Source organism: Arvicola amphibius, chromosome 12 (genome assembly GCF_903992535.2).
Source record: "Arvicola amphibius chromosome 12, mArvAmp1.2, whole genome shotgun sequence".
NCBI lineage: Eukaryota > Metazoa > Chordata > Mammalia > Rodentia > Cricetidae > Arvicola > Arvicola amphibius.
In genome coordinates, this window is record NC_052058.2 from 136,997,679 (window position 1) to 137,019,890 (window position 22,212).

Consider the following 22,212-nt stretch of genomic DNA (forward strand, 5'->3'; position numbering starts at 1 on the left):
ATAGGGATTCCGGTCACATTCTTCAGTTCAAGATGCTATCCCCCCTGAAGCAAGTAGAGCTTGCTGAGTTAGTGGGACAGGGGGCAAACAGTCCCTGGGAAGACAACCGATGGGAGAAAGAGTAACAGTTCCCTGCCAGGGGCCACCAGAGAGCCTCGCCTGGGTATTCTGGTTGTTCTCTGCCCTGCAGGCCAAAGGCCTCTCTCTATCAAGCACGGTGGCATCATGCAGGACTGGACTTGCAGGCACTGGGTTCATCAGTGTCTACATCCAGGTCTGTAGCTGCTTCATAGCTGGTCCAGGATGCCAGCACCAAAGATGGCCTCCTCCACCCTGGGCTCCTCCGAGGTGACTGTTGAGCGGACGGTGCCCACCACATGTCGCACCTCTGAAGGGAGGGTACAGTGTGAGTGTTCCAAGAACTTAGCCACCAAGACCCTGGTGTCTGTGTAGCCTTTGCTCTCCACTAAGGAGTGCGGCCGTTCTTTGGAGACGGTCTGTAAGGTCTCCGGCTTGGTCCCTTGGTCCGTTTTCCAGGTATCTTGGTTGCCAGCAGACGGGAGCTGGTGCTGACCGGCAGCCATGGCTGGGCGTGATGCAGAGACTAAAAATCAAAGTGAAAGAGGAAGTCTGAAAACAGCTGTGAGCCCAACGAAACCAAAGTTCTAGAAGGAAAAAAATGAGCAAGTGTACGCGGCGAGTTCTGTTTCAGAGAAGGCGCCCCATGTGTGACCCTGCTTCCTGCCAGCATGGGGGGAGTCGGGGTTAACCTCTCAGGATTGAGGTGAGGAGTAAACTGAGGGCTGGGCCCGAGAGAAGGGCTGCTGAGGGGTTGCTGAGCTCTCCCCAGCCTTCTCCAGCTCCATGACTTTTGTCCTTTGTGGTCTGATGGCCTGTTGGGGCAGAGGAGGAACATCCAGACAGTCTGGTTGAAGACTAGAGCTGGGGTGTCAGTGGAGACAGCAACCTCTATCCAGGGCCTTCCTCCAGTGTCCTCTAGGCTGGGCCTGGAGAAGTGACTCTGTCTCCTTTAGATGTCATAACCATCATTCCACCTCAAAATTAGGACAAACACTGCTTAGATGGCACCTCCAAGAGCTAGGCATCTGTGGGTAGTGAGATACGGTCCACTGACTGAGGACCACATTGAGAATCAGCTTGCCTAATATGTCACCCAAAATAGACATTCTGGGTGGTCTGTTCCAGGGTCCTGGGGGTACTAGCTAAGTAACGAAATACACGATGATGTATAAATCTCTTAGGCAGAGCTAATATCGCCTTAGGGAAGCAAAATAAGGCAAAGCCAGGTGGCAATGGCCCCAGCCTTAGCACCCCGAGGCTGAGACAGGAGATTGAGGTCAGTGTGGGCTACCTAATGAGATGCTGTCTCAAAACAAAACTAAATCTAAGTAAACAAGTTAAATATGTGTTCTATTAGTTACAGGCTTTGGTATAATTACCTTGAGACAGACACTCACATTCCGGGGCAACAGCTAGAGCAGCTGAATGCAGAGGCAGCGAAGGACCACTCGGCATGACTCACCCCTTCACAGTAGGTGGATGTCAAAATGTTTGAGGGGTGCCTCACTTCTCTCCAGAGCAGCCCAGGAGAGTCCTATCTGCACCTCAACCAGAAGAACATCCAGTCCCCACGGGAAGGGGCAGGAAGGATCACTGGTAAAATTCACCAGCTGCCCAGGGCTGAGCAGGATGTTAGATGGCAGACAAGCAGACATGAGGATAAAAGGAAGTCACCTTGTAGTTCTCGCAGGTTCAGGTCCCACAGGAGCCCAGCAGGTGGCTGGGAATACCCCCTAATCCCAAGGCTCTCTGGGGAAGCAGAAGGTGCATGCCTTCAACTTGGGAGAACAATGGCAGTCTCATCTCCCAAGAGGAGACTGAAGTCGCAGGCTGCTGTGTGGACCTCAGGAAGGAAAGGTGGCCACCTCTCCCTTGCCCCATCCTTCTGGCTGTTTGTCACAGACCATGAATCCCACCAAGAGGGATAGGCCAAAGAAAGCTATCAGCAGGCCAGAGAAGGGACCTAATGCCCTCCAGCCATATGAGACTCTCTCTCAAAGCTCTGTGAGGGGGAGTGGACACAGAAACCCCTGTGCTGCCTTTGTGGGTGGCATGAACAGAAGCTCTAGGGATCCGAGTTAAGGAACAAAGAGAGCATACTAGGTTTGAGCTGACCTTTCTCCACGGAGGTGCAAGGGGTGGGAGAATGTAGCACCCAGAATCTACAGGCACAAAATTTGATGTTTCTACCAGGAAGACGGTCCCAGATAGCTGACTTCTGTCACTTTTTTGTTTCCTTCCAAAGGCTCTTCCTTGGCATGGCCAGACTCTAGGCTGCCTGGTGTTCAGCTACCTGGGGCACTGAAGTGAGGCTGGTGTGGGCATCCCCATGCCCTCTGTAGAGTCCTTATAATAAATGCACATCAGAGGAAATCTGTGCTGAGATGCAGTCAAAGGCCACGAGAAAGTCCTTACTGGCAGAAATCACTCCCCTATAGCATTAAGATTGTGCTCATCCTCCAGACTCAAGCATACGAGAAAGACTCCCAAGGAAGCTGGTATGGCATATGCTTCCTGGGCAGCTGGCCACAGGAATCCTGCAGTACTAGATAGTGCCCATTTGGAATAAAAACAGCTCATGGTAACTAAGGGCACTGGTAAGTGCTGCCTGTAGTGGTCTGAGTAGGTATGACCCCATAGACTCGTGTGTTGGAATGCCTGGGCCCATAGGGAGTGACATTATTAGAAGATGTGTCCTTGTTGGAGGAAGTGTGTCACTGTAGGAGGTGGGCTCTGAAGTCTTATATGCTCAGGCTATGCCCAGGGTGGCACACAGTCTCCTTCTGCTGCCTGTGGATCAAGATGTAGAAAACTCTTGAGTTCCTTCTCCAGCACCATGATGATAATGGACTAAACCTCTGAAACTATAAGCCAGCTCCAATGCTTTTCTTCCTTTGTGAGAGTTGCCATGGTCATGGTGTCTCATCCCAGCAGTAGAAACCCTAAGTCACTCCCTGAACACACTCAGGGCACCACCTACACACAGTCTCTATCCGTGCTCACCAGCTCTGACCTGGACCTCAGAGCATGCATGCAGTTCGGTGCTGATGCTCAGGTCAGAGCTGCTGGCCACCTAAAGGGATCTCATTACCCTAAACTCTCGAATCCCTTCCTCCCTTGCCAGAATGATGCCTCCCCGGTAACACAGCAAGAGCCTAAGGCTCCCTTCCCCTCCACCCCAGCTCAGGGCCCTCAAGTGTGCAGATGACACTTCCCCGGATCCAAGCTGGGCCTCGACTGTCAAAGGTCACTTGTCCTACGAGTTGGGTACACCCTTGAGAATACACGTGAGCCATACCTGCTTCACTGAATGCGCGGGAGGTGGGGTCGCTGGCGGAGCGGGCCACACGCCCTGGGCTTGGCTGTGCCTGTGTGCTCAAGCTCGTTGCTTCTGGAGACATGTGGTGAGAGGCCGGAGTAGGTGGAAGGGGCGGTGGGGTGTCCAGAGTGCCATCAGGGGAGGGGTTGCTTGGACCCAGTGAGGTGGCACCCTCTGATGTTGGGAGACTCGTGCTACTAGCAGGCACTGCAAGAAAACAGGTGATTAGGGTAAAATTCTGAATGCAGAATCAGCCGGATACCTGCCCTCCAAACCCTACCTATATAAACTCCACAGTTAGAAGCAGGCCAACACTGAGTCAGGTCACCAAACCAGTACCTGGCGTGGAGTCCCTAGATCAGATACATGAGACAAACATAGCCCACGTGATGTTTGTCTTGGTTCCCAGAGCAGGCCCTGGGCAGCAGCATCAACCTTACCTGGGAACAAGCAGAAACGAACCCAGAGTTGGGGGTATGGGTCAGCAATAGGCTCTGATTTGGCACACATGGGGGCAGGATCCAAGGAGCCTGGTCGTTCAAGCCCCAGCTGGACTCTAAATTGTGAGCATCTGTGCTTCCTTCCCACTCGGGGGCCAGAAGCCTATGGGTTTGCACCAGGGGCTGTTTCACGCATGAACATCAAACCCCAGTGGGTCGACACTTCCTTCACTCGCCTGGAATTACTGGCTCTGTCCAGAGGCAGATGCTGCAAGGCGATGACCTGCCTGAGGGAACCTGCTCCACCACAGCAGCCCAAATTCCCTCAGTTAGTGGGATGCTTCAAGCTTTGTTCCTTCCTTCTCTCCCACAGGGCCCAGTCAGTGCCCCATGCTCTCCCCGTGTCCATGAGCTTTCCCCAGACCAGGACTTCAGAGACACCTGCCACTCAGTACCCACTGCTGACTCTTGAACTAGCCCGTAGAACATTCTAAAACATTCTTGTCTAACCACTCCACCCCGCCCCCCACAGAAACAGTTGGTGACAAGTAGCAGTCCATTTGCAAAACATAACTGGTACCAACACATCATATATAAACAAACACCCGAATCTTCGGGGAGATTAACCCTTCTTTTTGGAGGGCACAAGCTCACGAGAAGGAAATGCATAACAGGACGGCTATATCATATATTCTCTGCAGTTTGGAGCAGAGAATTCATGGGCAGGATGGAAACCGCAAACGGAAGGAAGAAAACTGGCAGTAAAAAGCTGTGCATTTTGGCCCACGGAATCAGCTAATCAGGGCTCATGGGGGTCCACAGACTGAAGTGGAAATTGCAGGTCTGTGCTAGGTCCCCAGCTTGTATGCTATGGTTGTCGTCTTGGTGTTTTGACAGGACTGCTGGCAGTGGGAGTGGGGGGATATCTCTGATCCTTCCCTGCTTTGGGGACCCTTTCCCCCCTACTGGACTGTGATGCCCAGCCTCGATGTGAAGGTTTGTGCCTAGTCTTATGGTATCTTTTGTGCCTTACTAGGTTGATGTCCCTGGGGGGGGGGGGGGGGCTCCTCTTTTCTGGGAGGAGACGGGGGAGGGGAGGAAGATCTGGGAGGGAGCGGGAGGCTGAGAGGAGTGGAGGGAGGGGAAGCTGCAGTTGGGGTATGCTGTATGGGAGAAGAATAAGTTTCTTTTTAAGTTTTGTGCATGCATAACGAACATGGCGCCCCCGAAGCAGAAACAAAGCAGGGACGAGTCCGCGCCATGTGTAGGGAAGGTCTTGCAAGGCCTCACACACTTTCTCATGACTTTTTCTCAAGAATCTACTCCCAAAATATCTTCTAAGAAAGAAAACACTTCAAATGAAAGAAGCGAATCAAATCCAGATACACACATGGACGGCAGACCTGTGAAAGTGTCTCAAACCCAAGGCTGGGCACGTTTACGCCCTTGGAGGGCGAGAGAATCCCTCAGGAGGGACGGCACCCTGCTCTTACTGGCTGGTGTAACTTTTCTATAATGCAGTTTGGCTGCTCTATCAACACTTAAAATACACGCTCCCTTGGACTCAGCAATTGTTCCCAGGCGTTTATTACCAGACATAATTTGACAACTACTCAGAGATGAAAGAGATTGTTTTTTAAAAAAGAACCAATAATTAATCATATCAGAAAACTTCAAAGACAGAAATGACATTTATTAACTAACCCCAGCCAACCTCTGCTAGTTACTCCCCAGGGTAACTAGTGTGCTAAGAGCACCTCAGATAAGCTGAGCTGTGTGGCGCAGGCCCACACAGTGATGTACCAAGATCACCTCAGATAAGCTGAGCTGTGTGGCGCAGGCCTAGACAGTGGTGTGCCAAGATCATCTCAGATAAGCTGAGCAGAGTGGTAAAGACCTACACAGTAGTGTGCTAGGATCACCTCTGGTAAGTTAAGTTGTGTGGTGTAGGCCTGTCATCCCTGCTACACAAGAGGCGTAAGACAGGAATACGGTGTTCAAGGCCTGTCTGCACTACACACAGAGTTTTTTTCTAGCTTACCCTAGGCAATTTAGCGAAAACCTGTCTTAACATAAGAAGTAAAGAGAGCACTGAGGATGGAGATCATTGTAGAAAGCTTGCCTAGAATGTGCAAGGCCCTGCATCAAATACTAGTACAGCTCCCAAATATAAATATACATATATGTGCATACATACATATATACATACATTACATACACACATACACTAGTATCAAATACTAATACTGGTCCCAAATTATATATATTAGCATCAAATACTAGTGCTACTCCCAAATGCATATACATAAACATATGTATATACATATGCACACACTAGCATTAAATACTGTGTTGCTCATACACACACACACACACATAACCCTTTGGAAAAGATTTAAGTATATATTTATTTCATCTTTTTGGAAAAGATTTAAGTCTTGGGGGTGGGCCTCTGCATTTGAGCCCAGGTACCTGCAGAGGCTAGAGGCATCAGCTCTCCCGGGAGCAGGAAGGGTGGTTTTGTGCTACAGGATGTGGATGCTGGGATCTGAGCATGGGTCCTCTGCAAAAGCAGCATGTGCCCTTAACTGCTTAGCCATCTCTGCAGCCCAACACCAAAATCCACATTTTAAATAGCTTCGGCTCATGCTGTCTAACTCTTCTTGATCCAGTTTTCTTACCGTTAGTGCTAACACAATCAATTCATAGATAGGCAAGTGTGACTTCACTCTGAATATATATAATTACTGGAAACACGAAATCACAAGTAGATACTGAAAAAGCTCCCAGCCCAAGACTAGTGGCTGTTTTTTCTTGCTGTCACCAGGGCAATGCTGCATGCCTGTTTTTATGACAGTTATGATCCTAATGCACTTCCGATTTTTCATCCAAAAAACCCACACCAGTTTTCTTAATTAATGTAGAATAATGCATTTTGCATGTGCCACGTGTTTTTTTTTTTTTTTGACTCTCATAATGAACTACACTGTGTCCCCAGGTTTTCACTATTTTCAAGAATGAAAACACCTTCACTTTTAGAGTGGCTTTCCTTATGTTAGACCCTAGGGCACTTCCAGAAGTGGAGATTACTCCAGCTAACAATATAAACATGGTTTGTAGATAAAAGTCCTAACGTGATGGGCTGGTTTATAACATGCCAGCCAAAAATCTGAGGTGTAGCTCCCCTGAGGTCTTGCCAATGTCCAAACCTCATCGCTACATTATTATTCATGACAGTTTAAAACCAACTAGAATCTGTGAAGAATCATAGAACTAAAAGGCAAGTTCAGCATGGTAACAAGGGACAAGGTCAACATAAGAGTGAATCACATCTCTATCATGTGGTCCGTCACACTCAATGACTACGGGACTGGAAATCTCAAATGCAATACTGTTCCTGAGTGAGGGGAATGAAATCCTGAGGCATGGAGCTGACCCTCTGTGTGCATGAGTTCTGCATTTGCCCACTCAACCAACAGCGCTTTAGAAAACTTTTGTGTCTATGCTAACTGTGGTCGCTTGGATGTAATTGGCTCCCATGATCTCATAGGGAGTGGCACTAGTAAGAGGTGTGGCTTGTTGGAGTGGGTGTGGCCTTGTTGGAGGAAGTGTGTCACTGTGTGTGTGTGTGGGTGGGGGGTAGACGTTGATGTTTCCTATGCTCAGGATACTGCCCGGTGTCTCATTGTACTTCCTGTTGCCTGTGAGCTGTAGAACTCAGCTACACCATGTCAGTCTGCACACCGCCATGCTCCCTGCCATGATGATGATAGACCAGATCTCTTAACTGTAAGCCACTACCTCAATTAAATGTTTTCCTTTATAAGAGTTGCTGTGGTCTTGGTGCCTCTTCATAGCAATAGAAACCCTAACAAAGACAGAAGTTGGTACCAGGGACTGGGGTATTGCTGTGATAGGCCTGGCCATGTTTTTGTTTGGAGTAACATGGACTTCAGTACTTTGGGTTAGGAAAGCAGTGGAATGTTTTAAGCACTTCTTAAGGAGCCATCCTAGTAGGAGCAAGGAAGACAGTGGTGCTGAGTGTGACTTGGTGAACTGTGGGGCCTGGCTCAAGAGGTTTCAGAGGAGGAGAATGTTGGCACATGGCCTAGAGATTGGTCTTGTGATATTCTGGTGAAGAAAGTAGCTGCTTTTTGCCCTTTTCTGAAGAGTCCATCTGAGGCTAAAGTGGCGAGTTTAGATTCATTCCATTGCCAGAGGAAATCTCAAACCAGCCCAGTATGGACTGTTTTGTGGTTACTAGTGATGGTCCTATTGAAGATTTATAATGAAATGGAGCAAGCTGAGCAAGGGGAAATACTTCTGGAGAAAACAGAGCACTAGGAAATGGAATGGAGCTAAATTCTGTGTTCAAAGAGATGAAGAGATTAAGGAATGAAATAATGGGAGTATTGACCTCAGGGCAAGAGCCCATCCAGCTAAATTTCCAACTTGTGGAAAGGAATTAAAGAAAACTTTAGAATTGGGTGTGGTGGTGCACACTTCCCAGCACTGGGAAGGCAGAGGCTGACGGATCTATGAGTCTGAGGTCAGCCTGGTCTACAGATCCAGTTTCAAGATAGCCAAGGTTAGGTAGTGAAGGAAGGTCAAAAACAGAAGGTTGGTAAAGATGTAATTGAAGGAGGCAGCCATATTCCAGCCCCAGCAAGCAGCAGAACTTGGCAACTTCAGTCACATGGTTCTGGCTTTAGAATTAAGGATAGAAGAAATGGGTTATGAAATTTACCTCCATGTCTAAGGAAAGCTGCTGAGGCCAGGCATGTGTCAAGGGTGTCTCTGAATGGAGGCCTAGAGAGGCCATTGTGTGAAGCTGTAAAATTGAAGCCTGGATTGCCTTGGAGACCCCAAGATGTTAGAGATGCCAGAGTCTTGGGATACCTGCCAAGAAGAGCTGCAAACAGGGAGCGGAACCAGCCCAAGAGAAAGAAATGTGTTGTGATCAACAGAGCTGAATGGAGTTGGAGATCTGGAGAGCGCTTTGACATCAGACACGGAGATGCAGAGTTTGGAGTTTTCCCATCTGGCTTTTGGTCTTTTCTTTAGTATTTTTCTCACTATGTTTTCTTTCCTGCATTTTGGAATGGTCACGTATATCCTGTGCCATGTTGGAAGTATGTGATCTGCTTTTTGATTTTGATTTTTATAGGTCATTACAGCTAAGAGATTACATGAATCTCAGAAGAGACTTTGAACTTTAAAACATTGCTGAGAGGGCTGGAGAGATGGCTCAGAGGTTAAGAGCATTGCCTGCTCTTCCAAAGGTCCTGAGTTCAATTTCCACCAACCACATGGTGGCTCACAACCATCTGTAATGGGATCTGGTGCCCTCTTCTGGCCTGCAGGCATACACACAGACAGAATATTGTATACTTAATAAATAAACATTTAAAAAAATAAAATAAAACATTGTTGAGACTATGATAGACAATGGGGACTTTTGAAATTGGACTAAATGAATTTTTCATTATACTATTATTATGAGACTATGGGGCCCAGAGAGTGCAATGTGGTAGCTTGGATATAATTGGCCCCATAATTAACTAGAGAGTGGCATATTATGAAGTATGGCTTGTTGGAGTGGGTATGGCCTTGTTGGAGGAAGTATGGCACTGCTGGGACAGGTTTTGAGGTTTCTTATGCTCAAGATACTACCCAACATCTCAGTCTACTTCCTGATACCTGAAAAATGTAGGGCTCTCAACTACTTCTCGAGCTACACAAAGCACAGAGGGACCATGTCTTGAAAAAACAAAAAACAAAACAACAATAAAATCAATAACAATGATGCATACTCTAGAGGTGACTTATTTTAAAGTATATTGGAGGACATGCATGTATTATATGAAGTATTTTGTCATTTTACCTAAGGACCAAATCCCTTATATATTTGGGTTTTGGCATCTGACGGGTCCTGAAACCTGTCACCCAGCGATATCAAGGGATGACTGTGCACCTAACAAAGTGTGGTGCTAAACATTATCAAGTGGAGTTGAAAGAAGTAAGAACTGGTCCAGGGAAGGGGACTGAATTTTTGGATTGGAATGCTTAGTTGTAGGTGAGCAGTCTTTCCAGGCTGTTGTATGGGTTTAATATGGTTCTTACAGAATCCCAGCAATGGTTTTTGAAGGTAAAGATGACTCATTCTGAAATGCACATGGAAAATCACAGGCCCCAGGACTGAACCACTGTGCATTAATTAATAACATGGGAATGATACTCTTGCAAATTTTTCAGTTCACTTGAGGGCTGCTGTCATGGGCAGCATGGCATTGGGAGAGCAGCACACAGATTAAGGGGACAGAATAGAGAACCTAGAGATAGATACACATAAGGGTTTCTTTGTAGCTTTGGAGCCTGTCCTAAAACTAGCTCTTGTAGACCAGGCTGGCCTTGAACTCACAGAGATCCACTTGCCTCTACCTCCCGAGTGCTGGGATTAGAGGCATGTGCCATCACTTTCAGGCTAACTGAATTGTTTTTATTCCAGTATGGGAGTTGAACCATGGCCTCACATATGACAGTCAAGATCTCTACAACTGAGTTACATCCTCACCATTTTCTAACATATATATTATTACTAAAGTGCAAGAGGAAAAACGGACTGGAGCAACTGAACACACATAAGAAAAAAACCGGAGAAGAGACTTTGACCCAACCTCACTGTGGTACAATAATGACTGGAGCGGAGGTGTCTTTCCAACAGTTAAATCTGCTGGCCTAAAGGCCTCCAAGGTATTGATTAACTAGTACGATCTGGAGCCCCTAGTACTTGGTATCACCACCAGAAGACTGGGTACTGGAAGTACACCCTTGGTCTTATGGTCAGCTCCAGAGCTCACTGATAAGTTCCTGGGCAAGGAGTACCCAGATTCCTCTGTCCAACTCTGCCTATCCTTATGTAATAGCTAGAGAAGGGTTCTAGCTACCAGCCAAACCCTTTCCATCATAATTTCTCTAGAACAACTTGAAATGTGTAGGTATCTCATGGTTGGGATCTGTGGGGCACAACCCAAGAATGTAGCAAACTGGAATGATATCACCTTCTAACCATACTTCACCAAACCCCAGAGAAACTTCTGATGTCTCCTTGGAGTAACCCAAGGAGGGGCATGATCATTTTTGAATCCCATGATTACAGAGACTTGGGGTTCCTTCTCTAAAGGATGGCATCTTCCTGCTTCTCTTAGACGTTAACTCTGTACTGGAGGCAAGGATTAATTGTGGTTGGTCATAGGATGTCATGAGTTATGTGACAAATAAGCTGTCCCTCTGAGTCTAGATGAAGTCCCCAAGAAAGAGATTCTCTGAACTCCAGTCCTCTTTTTCCCTTTGATGCTGGGGTACATCTGCTTGTCTAATGCCCATCCTTCAAGCCAGGTCAGTACCACGGAGGTTCTAATGTGTTTAGGAATCTGGCTTTTCACATCTGCCTTTCAGAACTGTCAAGCTTATGACGTCCAGTTTATCCTCTGCCCAGGCTGTCCTTGGAAGCCTGCTAGTCCAGCTTGCCCCCTGCTGATGGAGGGGATTGGTCACAATTGCCTGGAACAGATGCTCAGGAGTGAATACTGCAGTCACGTCCTAGAACCTCATCAAGTTGAGACGTTTATAAATGGAAACCCATGTGTTAAACCCCCTGAGCATCACAGCTCAGCCTCGCCTGCTGTGAACATGTAGAGAACACACAAACCCACAGCAGCCTATGGTTGTGTACAGCTGTCTAATTCAAAGTCTCGTTCATAGGAGTGTGCTGATCGGTCATGCAATTTACTGAAAATATAAAATCCCAGAGTTGAAAGCAGTTTCCACTGAACAGCACATCACTTTCTTAACAACCATAAAGTAAAAAAAAAAAATAAAATAAAATCCTGAGTCAGATCATTGAGTGCCAGGAACTAAACATTCCTCCTTGGTCCTAACAGAGTGAGCCTCAAGCTGAGTAGTATTTTTCGTCAAATTCACATCTTCAAGTGTCGGAGAAAGGACACTAAGGGAAGAGTTGACCAAATTTCCCAGAGGAAGTGGGAGCTCTCCTGGGGACACAACTTCCTGGATCTAGGCTAGGGAAGAATGCTATGGCTAAGGTATCTGTATGGCTACATACAGATAGAGAAGAGGGGTGGGAAGAGGCGGGGAGAAGGAAACAGGAGAAAAGGGATCTTTGGAAAACACACAAGCAGTGCTTCGAACCGAGAGGGGTACGATTACCTGGTGTGCTGAAGCCAGCAGCAGTGTTTGGGTCCCCGGAACTGGAGTCAGCCACCTGGTGATCGACAGTTGGAACCTACAGCAAGAAACACGTAGCATTACCCTTGCTCAGGAGAGCACCCACCCAGGCAACCTCCAGTAACACAGCCGGTCCTCTGAGCCCTCAAATTCCTTTGATGCAGTCAACACAGATTCCAAACTATCAGGGCAAGGCTTTCGAGAAAGTTCCAAAGGGCGAAGTAGGAATCTGTGTACCATGAACTATGCTGAATTCACGGGGATGCGTCGGTTGGGCTTGAAGTAGGGGGGAGAACGTGCAGGTTCTGTGCAAACAGCACTCTATGTATGCAAGGGCGCTTGAGCATGTGTAGACTTTGGCATCTGGGGAGCATCGTGGAACAAATACTCTGAGGAACAACTGTGTAGTTTATGAGGTGGGTATATGTGAGAATCGAGAATTCAAATCATCACTGCAGAGACTGACGCCCATTTCTCTGGCCTTCTGCACTCAGAGTACCTTCCAGGGCACTGGCATACACTGAGTCTATTCACCTTCTACTAGGGCACGATATAGAACCAAGACAGGTTTGCTGGATAATTTTGTCCACTTGACACAGGCTAGAGTCATCAGGAGGAGGGAACCTTCTTTGAGAAAACGCCTCCGTAAGATTGGGCTGTAGGCAAGCCTATGTAGAGCATTTTTATAGTTAGTAATTGATAGGGGAGGGCCCAGTCCATTGTGGGTGGTGTCATCCCTGGGCTGGGTGGTCCTGGGTTCTGTAAGAAAGCAGGCTGAGCAAGTCAGGAGGAGTAAGCCAGTAAGCAGCACCCACCCCCTCCATGGCCTATGCATCAGCTGCTGTCTCCAGGTTCCTGCTTTGAGTTCCTTTGATGAGGAACAGGGATATGGAAGTGTGAGCCAAACAAACCCTTTCCTCCCCAACTTGCTTTTGGTCGTGGTGTTTCATTACAGCAACAGTAACCCTAACAAAGACAAAAGGTCAAGAGGATCCTCATGGTCATGGTGGGATATAAGACAGTCCCTACTCCAAAATGCCTTCTCTCACTTTTTCCTTGTGGTTCCAGGAAGAATAAACCATGGGACAAACGGTCACGAGACCTGACTTGCTTCACCCCAGCATGGCTAGGGCATGGACTGAGCACTGGATAAATGGCTGCATCCCAAGTGAACTCCCAGCCTACCCTTGACTTGCTTACACTTCTTCTTCCTTTTGTGACCTTGCAGACTGAATGAACAGGGAGCTCCTGGGATACTCTCTTGGCTGAGCTTTGGGTTACGGTCCAGGTGCACGCAGGGTGGGGGTGCCAGTCTGACTGCCAACTCACAGTGTGACAACAATGACATACCATTAAGAGCCACCCTGGCTTGCTGGAAATTGGACTTGGCGCGTTCTTTTCAAGTTTAGGTCAGGGAGATTCTGCCACTCTCCTCCTGGACTGCCTTCATTGGGGTTTCTATTGCTGTGACTGAACACCATGACAAAAAGCAAATTGGGGGGGAAGGTTTATTTGGCTTATACTTCACATTACTGTTCATCCCTGAAGGGAGTCAGAACAGGAACTCAAACAGGGCAGGATTCTGGAGGCAAGAGCTGATGCAGAGGCCATGGAGGGATGCTACTTACTGGCTTGCTCTCTATGGCCTGCTCAACGCAGCCCAGGGAATATATATATATATATATTCCAGGATCGCCAGCCCAGGGAATATATATATATATATATATATTCCAGGATCGCCAGCCCAGGGATGACACCACCCACAATGGGCTGGGCCCTCCCCCACTGATCACTAATGGAGAATATACCTTACAGCTGGACCTCACGAAGGCATTTCCTCAACTGAGGCTCCTTCCTCTCTGATGACTCTAGCTTGTTTCAAAACCAGTCAGAACATGGAATGGCTCCAATCTGGAGAGGTCTCAGGAAACAGGACACAGGGGGCTGAGCCCCCAGTCCTCCTGCTCCACCTCACCCTGCTTGGGCTGTGTGTGATGCCGTTTTTCCCCCGCAATAGGCACAACACTTCCAGCTGTGCTTCAGGCATCTGGCATAGGCCCTGGACAATGTGAGACGTGGCACACCCTGTCCGTGTGCCACATTGGCGCCTACCCCTTCGCCAGCTCAGGAAACAATATCTGACTTCTTGTGTTATTTCGGAATTGCTTTGGGGACACACTGGCAAGTAATGAGCTCACAAGGAGACTGGTGAAGGTGAGGCAAGCCCCTGCGGCTCGGTCCGATTCCAGCTCAGGTAATTACATTCCTGCCTTCCGTGGCGCCAGCTACTTCAATCAGAGAGCCGATATTCCTCAGCTCTCTCTGCAAACTATGATGGAGTTAGGGCAGGTGATCCAGCTGTGGCACCAACACAAAGGGTTCCTGTTGTGATGGTGGGAAGCGGGGCGCTGAGGAGAGCTGGAAATCAACTATCGTCAGGGAGGAGAGTAGCCTCCATGCGGCCTTTTATCCCACTGATAGGCTTTGGAGCAGCAGCACACATGCTATTATTCTCCTTCCTAAGCCCCCAGGACTGCTGGGGAGGGAACCGAGGGAGAGAGAATTCACACCACCCTCACGTCTACACACACCTTTCCCCTATGGTATTCACTACACACCTGTAACCAATTGTGAAAATGTCTGCCAAGAATCTTCCACTAAATAACAAAAAGAAACTGCCTAAAGGGCTATTTCATTCCAGAAGTCTCTCTCCAATATCTAACCCCACATACATGTATATGTATGTGTGTGTGTGCGTGTGTGCATGCGTGTATATGTGTGTGTATGTACATATATATGTGTACACACACATATATATGTATATATATGGGGAAGGAGAGAGGGGGAAAGAGAAAACTTAGAAACCTGCTGCTTGAGAAAGCAAGCTTTGGCAATAAAGAAATATAAATAAAACAAGAGAAATAGAATCCACAAAGGGACAAGGTCAAGAGGAAATTGGATTTGCTTCATATTCTGCAGGGCATCGCTCACTTCCCTCTGGCTCCTGTATTCAAGCACCAGGAAATGTAGTTTGGAAAAGAGATGGCTCCTGGGAGCGCATCTGTCACTTCTGAGTAGAGTGTTAGAGGTTTAATTTGAATCTGATGGCCGAGGCCACCTCAGAGCACACAACTGTGGGGAAATGGCCATTTGGTTCAGCGTCACTCCAGAGGCAGGAAAGGGGATGGACAACTGTGGCATGAATCTAAATTGAGATTTGAGTTCAGCCACTAAGGCTCATAAACAGAGATCCTGGCAGGATGAAGGGTGTGAGGACTGCGAGAGACAAGCTTCCTTCCTACCTAACTTGCCCTGGACACCCCAAGCCATGTGAGACTGTGGTGGTTTTAATGAGACATGTCTACCATAGTCTTGGGCATATGAACATTTCGTCCCCAGTTGGTGGCACTGTTTGGGGAATTTAAGAGGTGTGCTTTGCTGGAGGAAGTATGTCACTGGGGCAGACTTTGGAGAGTAAACACCACGCTACTTCTAGTTCTTTCTGTTGGTCCCTCTCTGTCTCTGTCTCTACTGCTGTCTGTCTCTCTGCCCCCCCCCCCCCGATTTGTGCTGGCAGTTGAAGATATGTGAGCTGTCAACTTGCTACTTCAGCTGCCGTGTCTGCCACCTCTCCACCATGACGGACTTCTATAAGCTGACCTGGTCAGGGTGCTTTATCAATGCAGCAGAGAAACAAACTAGGGAAGGGGCAGAACCTGGGACTTGCTGGCTCTGAGATGCTCCTTGGACCAGTTGTCATAACTGAAGGATCAACTGGAATTTAGGCGGATGGGCTCCTCTGTGGGGAACCCCGCATGGGAATTCTGCCCATTTCTGTGGTGTGTTTCTCACTCCTGGAGGAAGCCAACCATCTAGTACCACATTCATGAAAAGCTACTGTTTGGGGGCAATTATCAGCTGCCATGGAGAATGAAGGTTTTATATATTCAAGGTCATTTTTGAAACGCTTCACTTGCAAGTTTTAAAATGTAGAGGTCATTTCCTTTAAAATACAATTTATAGGACCCACAGCTGGTGATACCATGCCTGCCCATCTCCTTTCTCGTGACTTCCAGTATCTTATTAGACTTCCCTTCCTAGCTAAACTGCTACCCAGTCAAGTACTCCTGGTTGAGCCAACCTAGACACTGAATTTATCAAAGGCACTCCCAGTTTGGCATGCAAGGTCAGAAAACCTACACCCAGTGCTACAGCAGATGCCCCCACACCTCTGCATGCTGCACTCCCCCACCCCCACCCACCTCTGCATGCTGCATTCCCCCACCCCCCGCCCACCTCTGCATGCTGCATTCCCCCACCCCCGCCCACCTCTGCATGCTGCACTCCACCGGGAACACCTTCCTTGTTTCCCACACACCACAGCCCTATCCAGATGGCCAGGTACAATTCTTCCCAGGGAAGGCGAACTGTCCTTGTCCCATCATCACAAGGATTGTCAATGCCATGTTTTTAAACCCCCGCAGCTAAGAAGCATAGCCACCAGTGATTCCCGGAATGTGCGTCTGTGTCTAGTCGGGAACGCCAAGTGAGGAGTTCTCAGTAACTTTGCTGCCCCTGCTAGAGGTTCGCCTCTGTGACACTGTTGTGGAGCACAGCCTGGAGCTGTGGGGAAGAATGACATCCATACCTAAGCCAGAGGGAGTGTGTGCTGACCAAGGAAGGGAATAGGTCTGAAGGGGCATCCCCAGTCAGACGACTGAAAACAGCCTCTCCGGTGCACACTTGGCATCTCAGTTATTCGGGAGGCTGGACAGGAACGCTCCATTGAGGCTAGTAGTTCAGGGTCAGTCTGGACAGCACAGACTGACCCTGTGTCAGGGAAAAATCTTCGCAGTGGCTGCCGTCTCTTACTCCCCTGCCATCTGTATGTTGTCACGTCAGCCCTGTCCCTCTATCTAGTTTGCTCTACTCTCGCCAGCGCTGATAGCCAATTTATACACCCTCTGGCGTGCAGGGGCAAGCAATTGACCGCCCCCTCATCCAGGGAAACCGCTCATGCTGTGAAGGGGCAGCTCCCCGATGTCTGGTCAAGGGAGATGGACCACCCTGGAGGAGGGGGCAGGTGGCTGACGCAGCCTTCCCTCTGTGGTTGGTAATAGGTTTCCCTCACTTCCGGACTCCCAGAGATGTCTGCGGAATTGAAAAGTGCCCTGACACCTGAGCATCAAAGAAAATTGGCCTGGGAGCTGCAGGTCCTTAATCAACAGATGTGTCCCTGCTATACAGGTGGCCTGGAGAGGGGCCACAGGGCATGTTACACACATACCTGGCTGGCTCCAGAGCAAATTGAGTTTGTGCCAGTACCTGCAGGGGGCAGGCTTCAGAGCTTTGACCTTCAGCCCTCCTTACCCGGGTTCTCTGAGAGAAATCAGGGAAGGCAGCATTTTCCAGTGCCTTTGGGAGAACGGTGTCATATTGATCTCAGAACCATGCATTAGCCTGAAATATATTGCATTCTTCAGGGAAAGAGAAAATTGGTGATGAAACGTGAATCAATATCCTTCTCGTGTGCAGTGCGGGGTGGGGGCACTAAACATCACACTCAAAGTTGGTAGCTACGGCCCGCACCTGCACTTGGGCTGGAAAAGGGGTCTTATTGTGAAGTCAAGGCTCTGACAGGGCAGTGACCAGCCCTGACACTGTCCACAAGGAGGGGCCCATGGGACCATGAGCTATCCACCCAGCCTCGTCTTCTAAAAACACTGAAAACTCTCATACTATCTCACAAAGGGAAGCAAAGAAGCGGTTCCCTAGCACGAACCTGGAATTCTCTGATAGCAGCAAGCAGGCTTGCCGGAGAGTGGGAAATGGCAGAGCTTCCCGCCCAAGGCAGCAAGGAAATTACACACTACTTGCAGACATGGCGTTGAGGCCCCTGCTTTCCAGGATGGAGTTCCCCATCTGCACCCCATCATGACCACTTGACTTCTTGGTGTCTACAACCAATGGAGGATCTTGCTCTGGTCCTAGTGCACTCTCCCCTGGGTCCTGCCATGTGGGTTTGATGATGCCTCCCCCCCCCCCTCCGCCCCAGGCCGGGTACCACATTTGCCTCTAAGATCCATTATGTTACTGTCTTCGCCACAAACCTTGACACAGTAATCTACCCCAGTTCTCAAAGTGAGTTCCAATAACGCCTGGGAATGGGCCCAGGATTGGGATTTGATTGACAAGGTTTTGTGGGACTGGGGGATACCCACTGGAATCTACAACCCGTTCTCAGACCCTCCCTGGATGCCCAAATACAAGCTAGGCACCTCTGAGAGCTAAAGCCTGTCATCACAATCAATGGCTTCACTATTTTTTTATTGTAAACAGAAAGGTAAACCTCTTTGCTAAGTTGCAGGTTCCTGCTCAGCTTGGAAAGTCTAGGCGAATGGCTGTCCAAGCTGAGAGATTACAGGATCTCTCCTTTACTGAGTCTCTAAGCAGCCTTCCTCCCAGGCATTTCCTACACAGAGACGTTTGCCATGCACACAAAAGAGGCCAAAATCCAGAGTCTGGAGCTGCCATCTGCAGCCACTTGGGGTATTTCAAAACTGGAGTGGGCACTGAGGCATTACTCAAGGATCCCCTGGTTGTATCAGGGAGGGCAGGTGGGATTCACCAGGCTGACCCAATACAAAGGGAGACTCCCTGTGCCAAATGTATCTTTTTCCTTTGATGCCAACAGCCCGAACATTGCCCATGCGTCCCTCGGATCGCTGCATGCATGAGCCCTGCTGTCTTTGCCTGTCCCCTGACTCAGCCTACAGAAAGTGACACCCACCTTTGTGGGCTCTGATTATCCTTGAGGCTGAGCCGCTACCAGTGGACAGACAGCACTCCATAAACAGAGCTCCTTCATGGGACCCACATCCTGTTGGCGGCTGAGGTAAACACCAGGAACATTGATTTTCCTCCACCCCTGCGTGTCGTTCTGATGTCCAAGGTGCAGGGTCGGAGCTTGAGGTGATGTGAAAAAGGCTGAGCCCTGTACCAGGGCTACCAGCCAGGGGTCAGTCCGTAGGGAAAGGGGAGCAGAGTGCAGACATAGCTCAAGCGCCCTGTAGAGCCTCCACATTGTGGTATTATCCAGCCCCATGGCTTGTGCTTGGGATGGTTTTTAGCACATGCCACTTGTGCTACCTGACTACCATGTCCCCATCTTTGCCTCAGTCCCTACAGCCTCCACTTAAGGCCTCCCTTGCCCCAGGACCTCATTTCTCTGCCTGACTACAGATTGCACACTCAACAAGGACAACAATAATAATGGCTAAGATAAAAAAAAATGCTATCAAAATATGCCCAGAGATTCCCCGACTTCAGAATTTACCACGTTCCCAGTCTTCTTCTGAATCAGCACCATTCCCTTTCATCCAATGAACTTGATACTAACGTGATTTTTTCCCCCATCATTTGTCAGTGAGGAAACCAAGGCTTTACAGACATCTCAAAACGCCTGCTCATGGTTGGGAACCATGCAATAGGAGCTGGCACACACCGCTCAGAGAAGGCCTCACAGCCAGCAGTAGAGACACATCCCTGGCCTGGAGCTGCCTGACCTCTTACAGATCCATCCGATCATGTCTGCAGCAATGACCAATACAGGTCTTGGTCCCCAAGTCCAGCTCCCCTTGCTCTGGTCATGAGTTAGAAGCTGTCCCAGCTCCTTCTCCATTCTCTCCAGACACACTGGGCAGCATGGGACACAGACAAATCTGAGTTGGGCTGTGTGTCTGGCTGTTAAGAATTAAGCCGAGTAACCAAAAAGGCGAGTGCACATACTGACGTGCCCAGGCTTGGGCTGGACTCGGCATCCTGCAGTGTACACAAGGCTCACACACTGCACGGTACATGCAGAGGCTTCATCACAGGGTAGTCGCTGGTGTCAGTGACACCGTCAGCACTGTCAGGGAGCTTTCTGAGGACAGGCCAGGAAGTGTGGTGTGCAGAGGAGTTGATCTTGTCAGGGCCCAGGCCTCACCTGGCTGGCGGGAGTCTGACCCACCACGGCTTCATATGGTGGGGGCAGCTCAGCAGGATACAGCATGCCAGGGCTGTTGATGGCAACATCGTATATAGTGCTAAATGGGGAGGAAGCGAAGTCCAGGTGGAGGCCCCTAGAAAACAGGACAGCCCATCACATGGTTATCCCCTGAGGACAGAGCCCAGAGTTTTACATTTCTCTTCAAATGTTGACTATCTAATACTTGTCATGGTGAAGATAAAAGCCTGAGTCACTGGGCAGGTTTAACTTTGATCTTTCTTCTGAAAGATGCCCGTATTTCATTGACCACTTAAGCTCTGTCTACTATAATTAAGACAATGATAAAGCTGATGAAATTTCTAATTAATGTTCCATGCTCTGTGACGACTGTCACTCAGGAGCAACTTTGCACGCAGAAGAATACAACAGAGTTCATTATTGGCCTACGGTGTCATTTCAGGTGACACCGCAAAGACACAAACAGAAATCTTCTATTCAAGCCAGGCCACGTGGTGCTTGCCTGTAATTCTAGCACTTGGGACAATGAGACAGGAGCATGGTGAGTATGAGGCCATCTGGGGCTAGGTATAGAGAATTCAAAGCCACCCTGGCTGTACAGTGAGGCTGTCAACAACAACAAAATAAAAATGGAATACAGTTAACCCATCGCCACCACCAAAAATAAGAAAAGAAATACTGTATTTCCAGGTCACATGGCCTTTCTTCACTGCCAACCCTTGTAAGGCGCATGTCTCTGTACCGGCTTTTATTCTGTTCCTGCCCATAGCTCCTTCTCCCCTCCCATCACCACTTCCTCCTCCCAAAGATGCTTCCTGTCTGCGGCTTCTCATGCATCACGGGACACAGGACACTGAGCGGAAGACTGACCTGTGGGCCTCTGCTGTGGGCGTACAGGTATATTCTGGAGGGTAGTAGGGTGGAGGCGGGAGGGGGGCAATGAACTCATCGAAGTCCAGGGTCTGGTGGAGAACGGTGCCATGTGGAGTCACGCAGGCAGCACTGGCCGAGTGGGATCTCTGTGGGAAGAACTTCAGAGCACAGAGAAGCAGCGTTATCCCAGAGCTTGTGTGGCTGGCGGCTAAGGGAGCTGATTGCAAACACATTACCTATCACGGTTTAGGCTGCCAAGCCATGACTGCTAAACACACTCTGTACAAAGGATATTTCTGACCTTGCTCTGCTCCACTTCCTATACCGCTATGCAGTATGCCTCTGATTGTGTGTGTGTGTGTGTGTGTGTGTGTGTGTGTGTGTGTGTTAAAGAGCTGGGAAGTCTTCAATGCAGATTCTTACTGTGACCCTTCACTCCTATGACGCTGATGCCTGAACACTGAAGTCAAAAGGACGCTTGCCACTCCTTCTACACAGCACCAGCAAGTCCCTATCACAGTGCATACTTGGTACACGCCCTATACCTAAGTCCCTTCTCCGAGTCCTGCAAAGTGCTTCAGGCCTGCACTGTGAGCCCAGGCTGTCTCACACGCTTCCTTAGAGTTCACTATGGGCCCTATGAACACTAATACCTAGGGATCCACACACTTTGTAGGACATTGTCTCCCAAGGTGAAGAAAGCCCACCATGAGCTCCAGAATATCCTGTGGGGGCAACTATGAACACTGGGTGCTACTTAAAAATATCAAGGGAAACATATTTTAATAAAACAAATGCTCTCTGCCTGCATTTCTCTTTCCAAAGTATTAACCAAAACTTGTTTCTCTCTCCATCCACAGGGCACTCCTACCAGAGGTCACGTGTTCTACGGAAATGCCCCAGACACTGCTTCATCTAGAGGTATAAAATGACCCACACTGCATGGGTTCCGCGACCTTTCCCATAGCGTGTCAGTGAGGTAAGAGAAAAGAGACAAACACCAAGAATCACAAGTACACAGTTAAGCACAGCAGCTTCATTAGCAACTACAGCCCTCCAGTCAGTGTGGGACAGGGCATCTACCGAGCATCTGTGAAGCAGGTGAGATCTAACCGGGCCTTGAAGATGGGTGGGGCAGCACCGTCTGGCTCTAAAGATGGCCAGTGAGTGATGTGTTTCAGAAGAAGAAGAAAATGAGGGTCTGTCTGGTCAATTCTTAATTCTGGGGATTTGCAGGAGCCAGT

The 22,212-nt window shown here is 48.8% G+C and overlaps 1 protein-coding gene across 1 annotated transcript in view; it reads right to left on the reverse strand.

Moving 5' to 3' along the window:
- Window positions 1-253: 253 nt before the first annotated feature.
- Window positions 254-22,212, reverse strand: part of Fam189a1 (family with sequence similarity 189 member A1) — a 403,077-nt gene continuing 381,118 nt past the window's right edge. The window contains exons 6-10 of the mRNA XM_038313821.1: window positions 20,966-21,126; window positions 20,075-20,210; window positions 12,070-12,145; window positions 3,380-3,607; window positions 254-604 (exon numbers count right to left, since the gene is read on the reverse strand). Of these exons, the coding sequence (XP_038169749.1) occupies window positions 288-604; window positions 3,380-3,607; window positions 12,070-12,145; window positions 20,075-20,210; window positions 20,966-21,126 (918 nt within the window). The 3' untranslated portion in view covers window positions 254-287. The remainder of the gene's footprint in view (window positions 605-3,379; window positions 3,608-12,069; window positions 12,146-20,074; window positions 20,211-20,965; window positions 21,127-22,212) is intronic.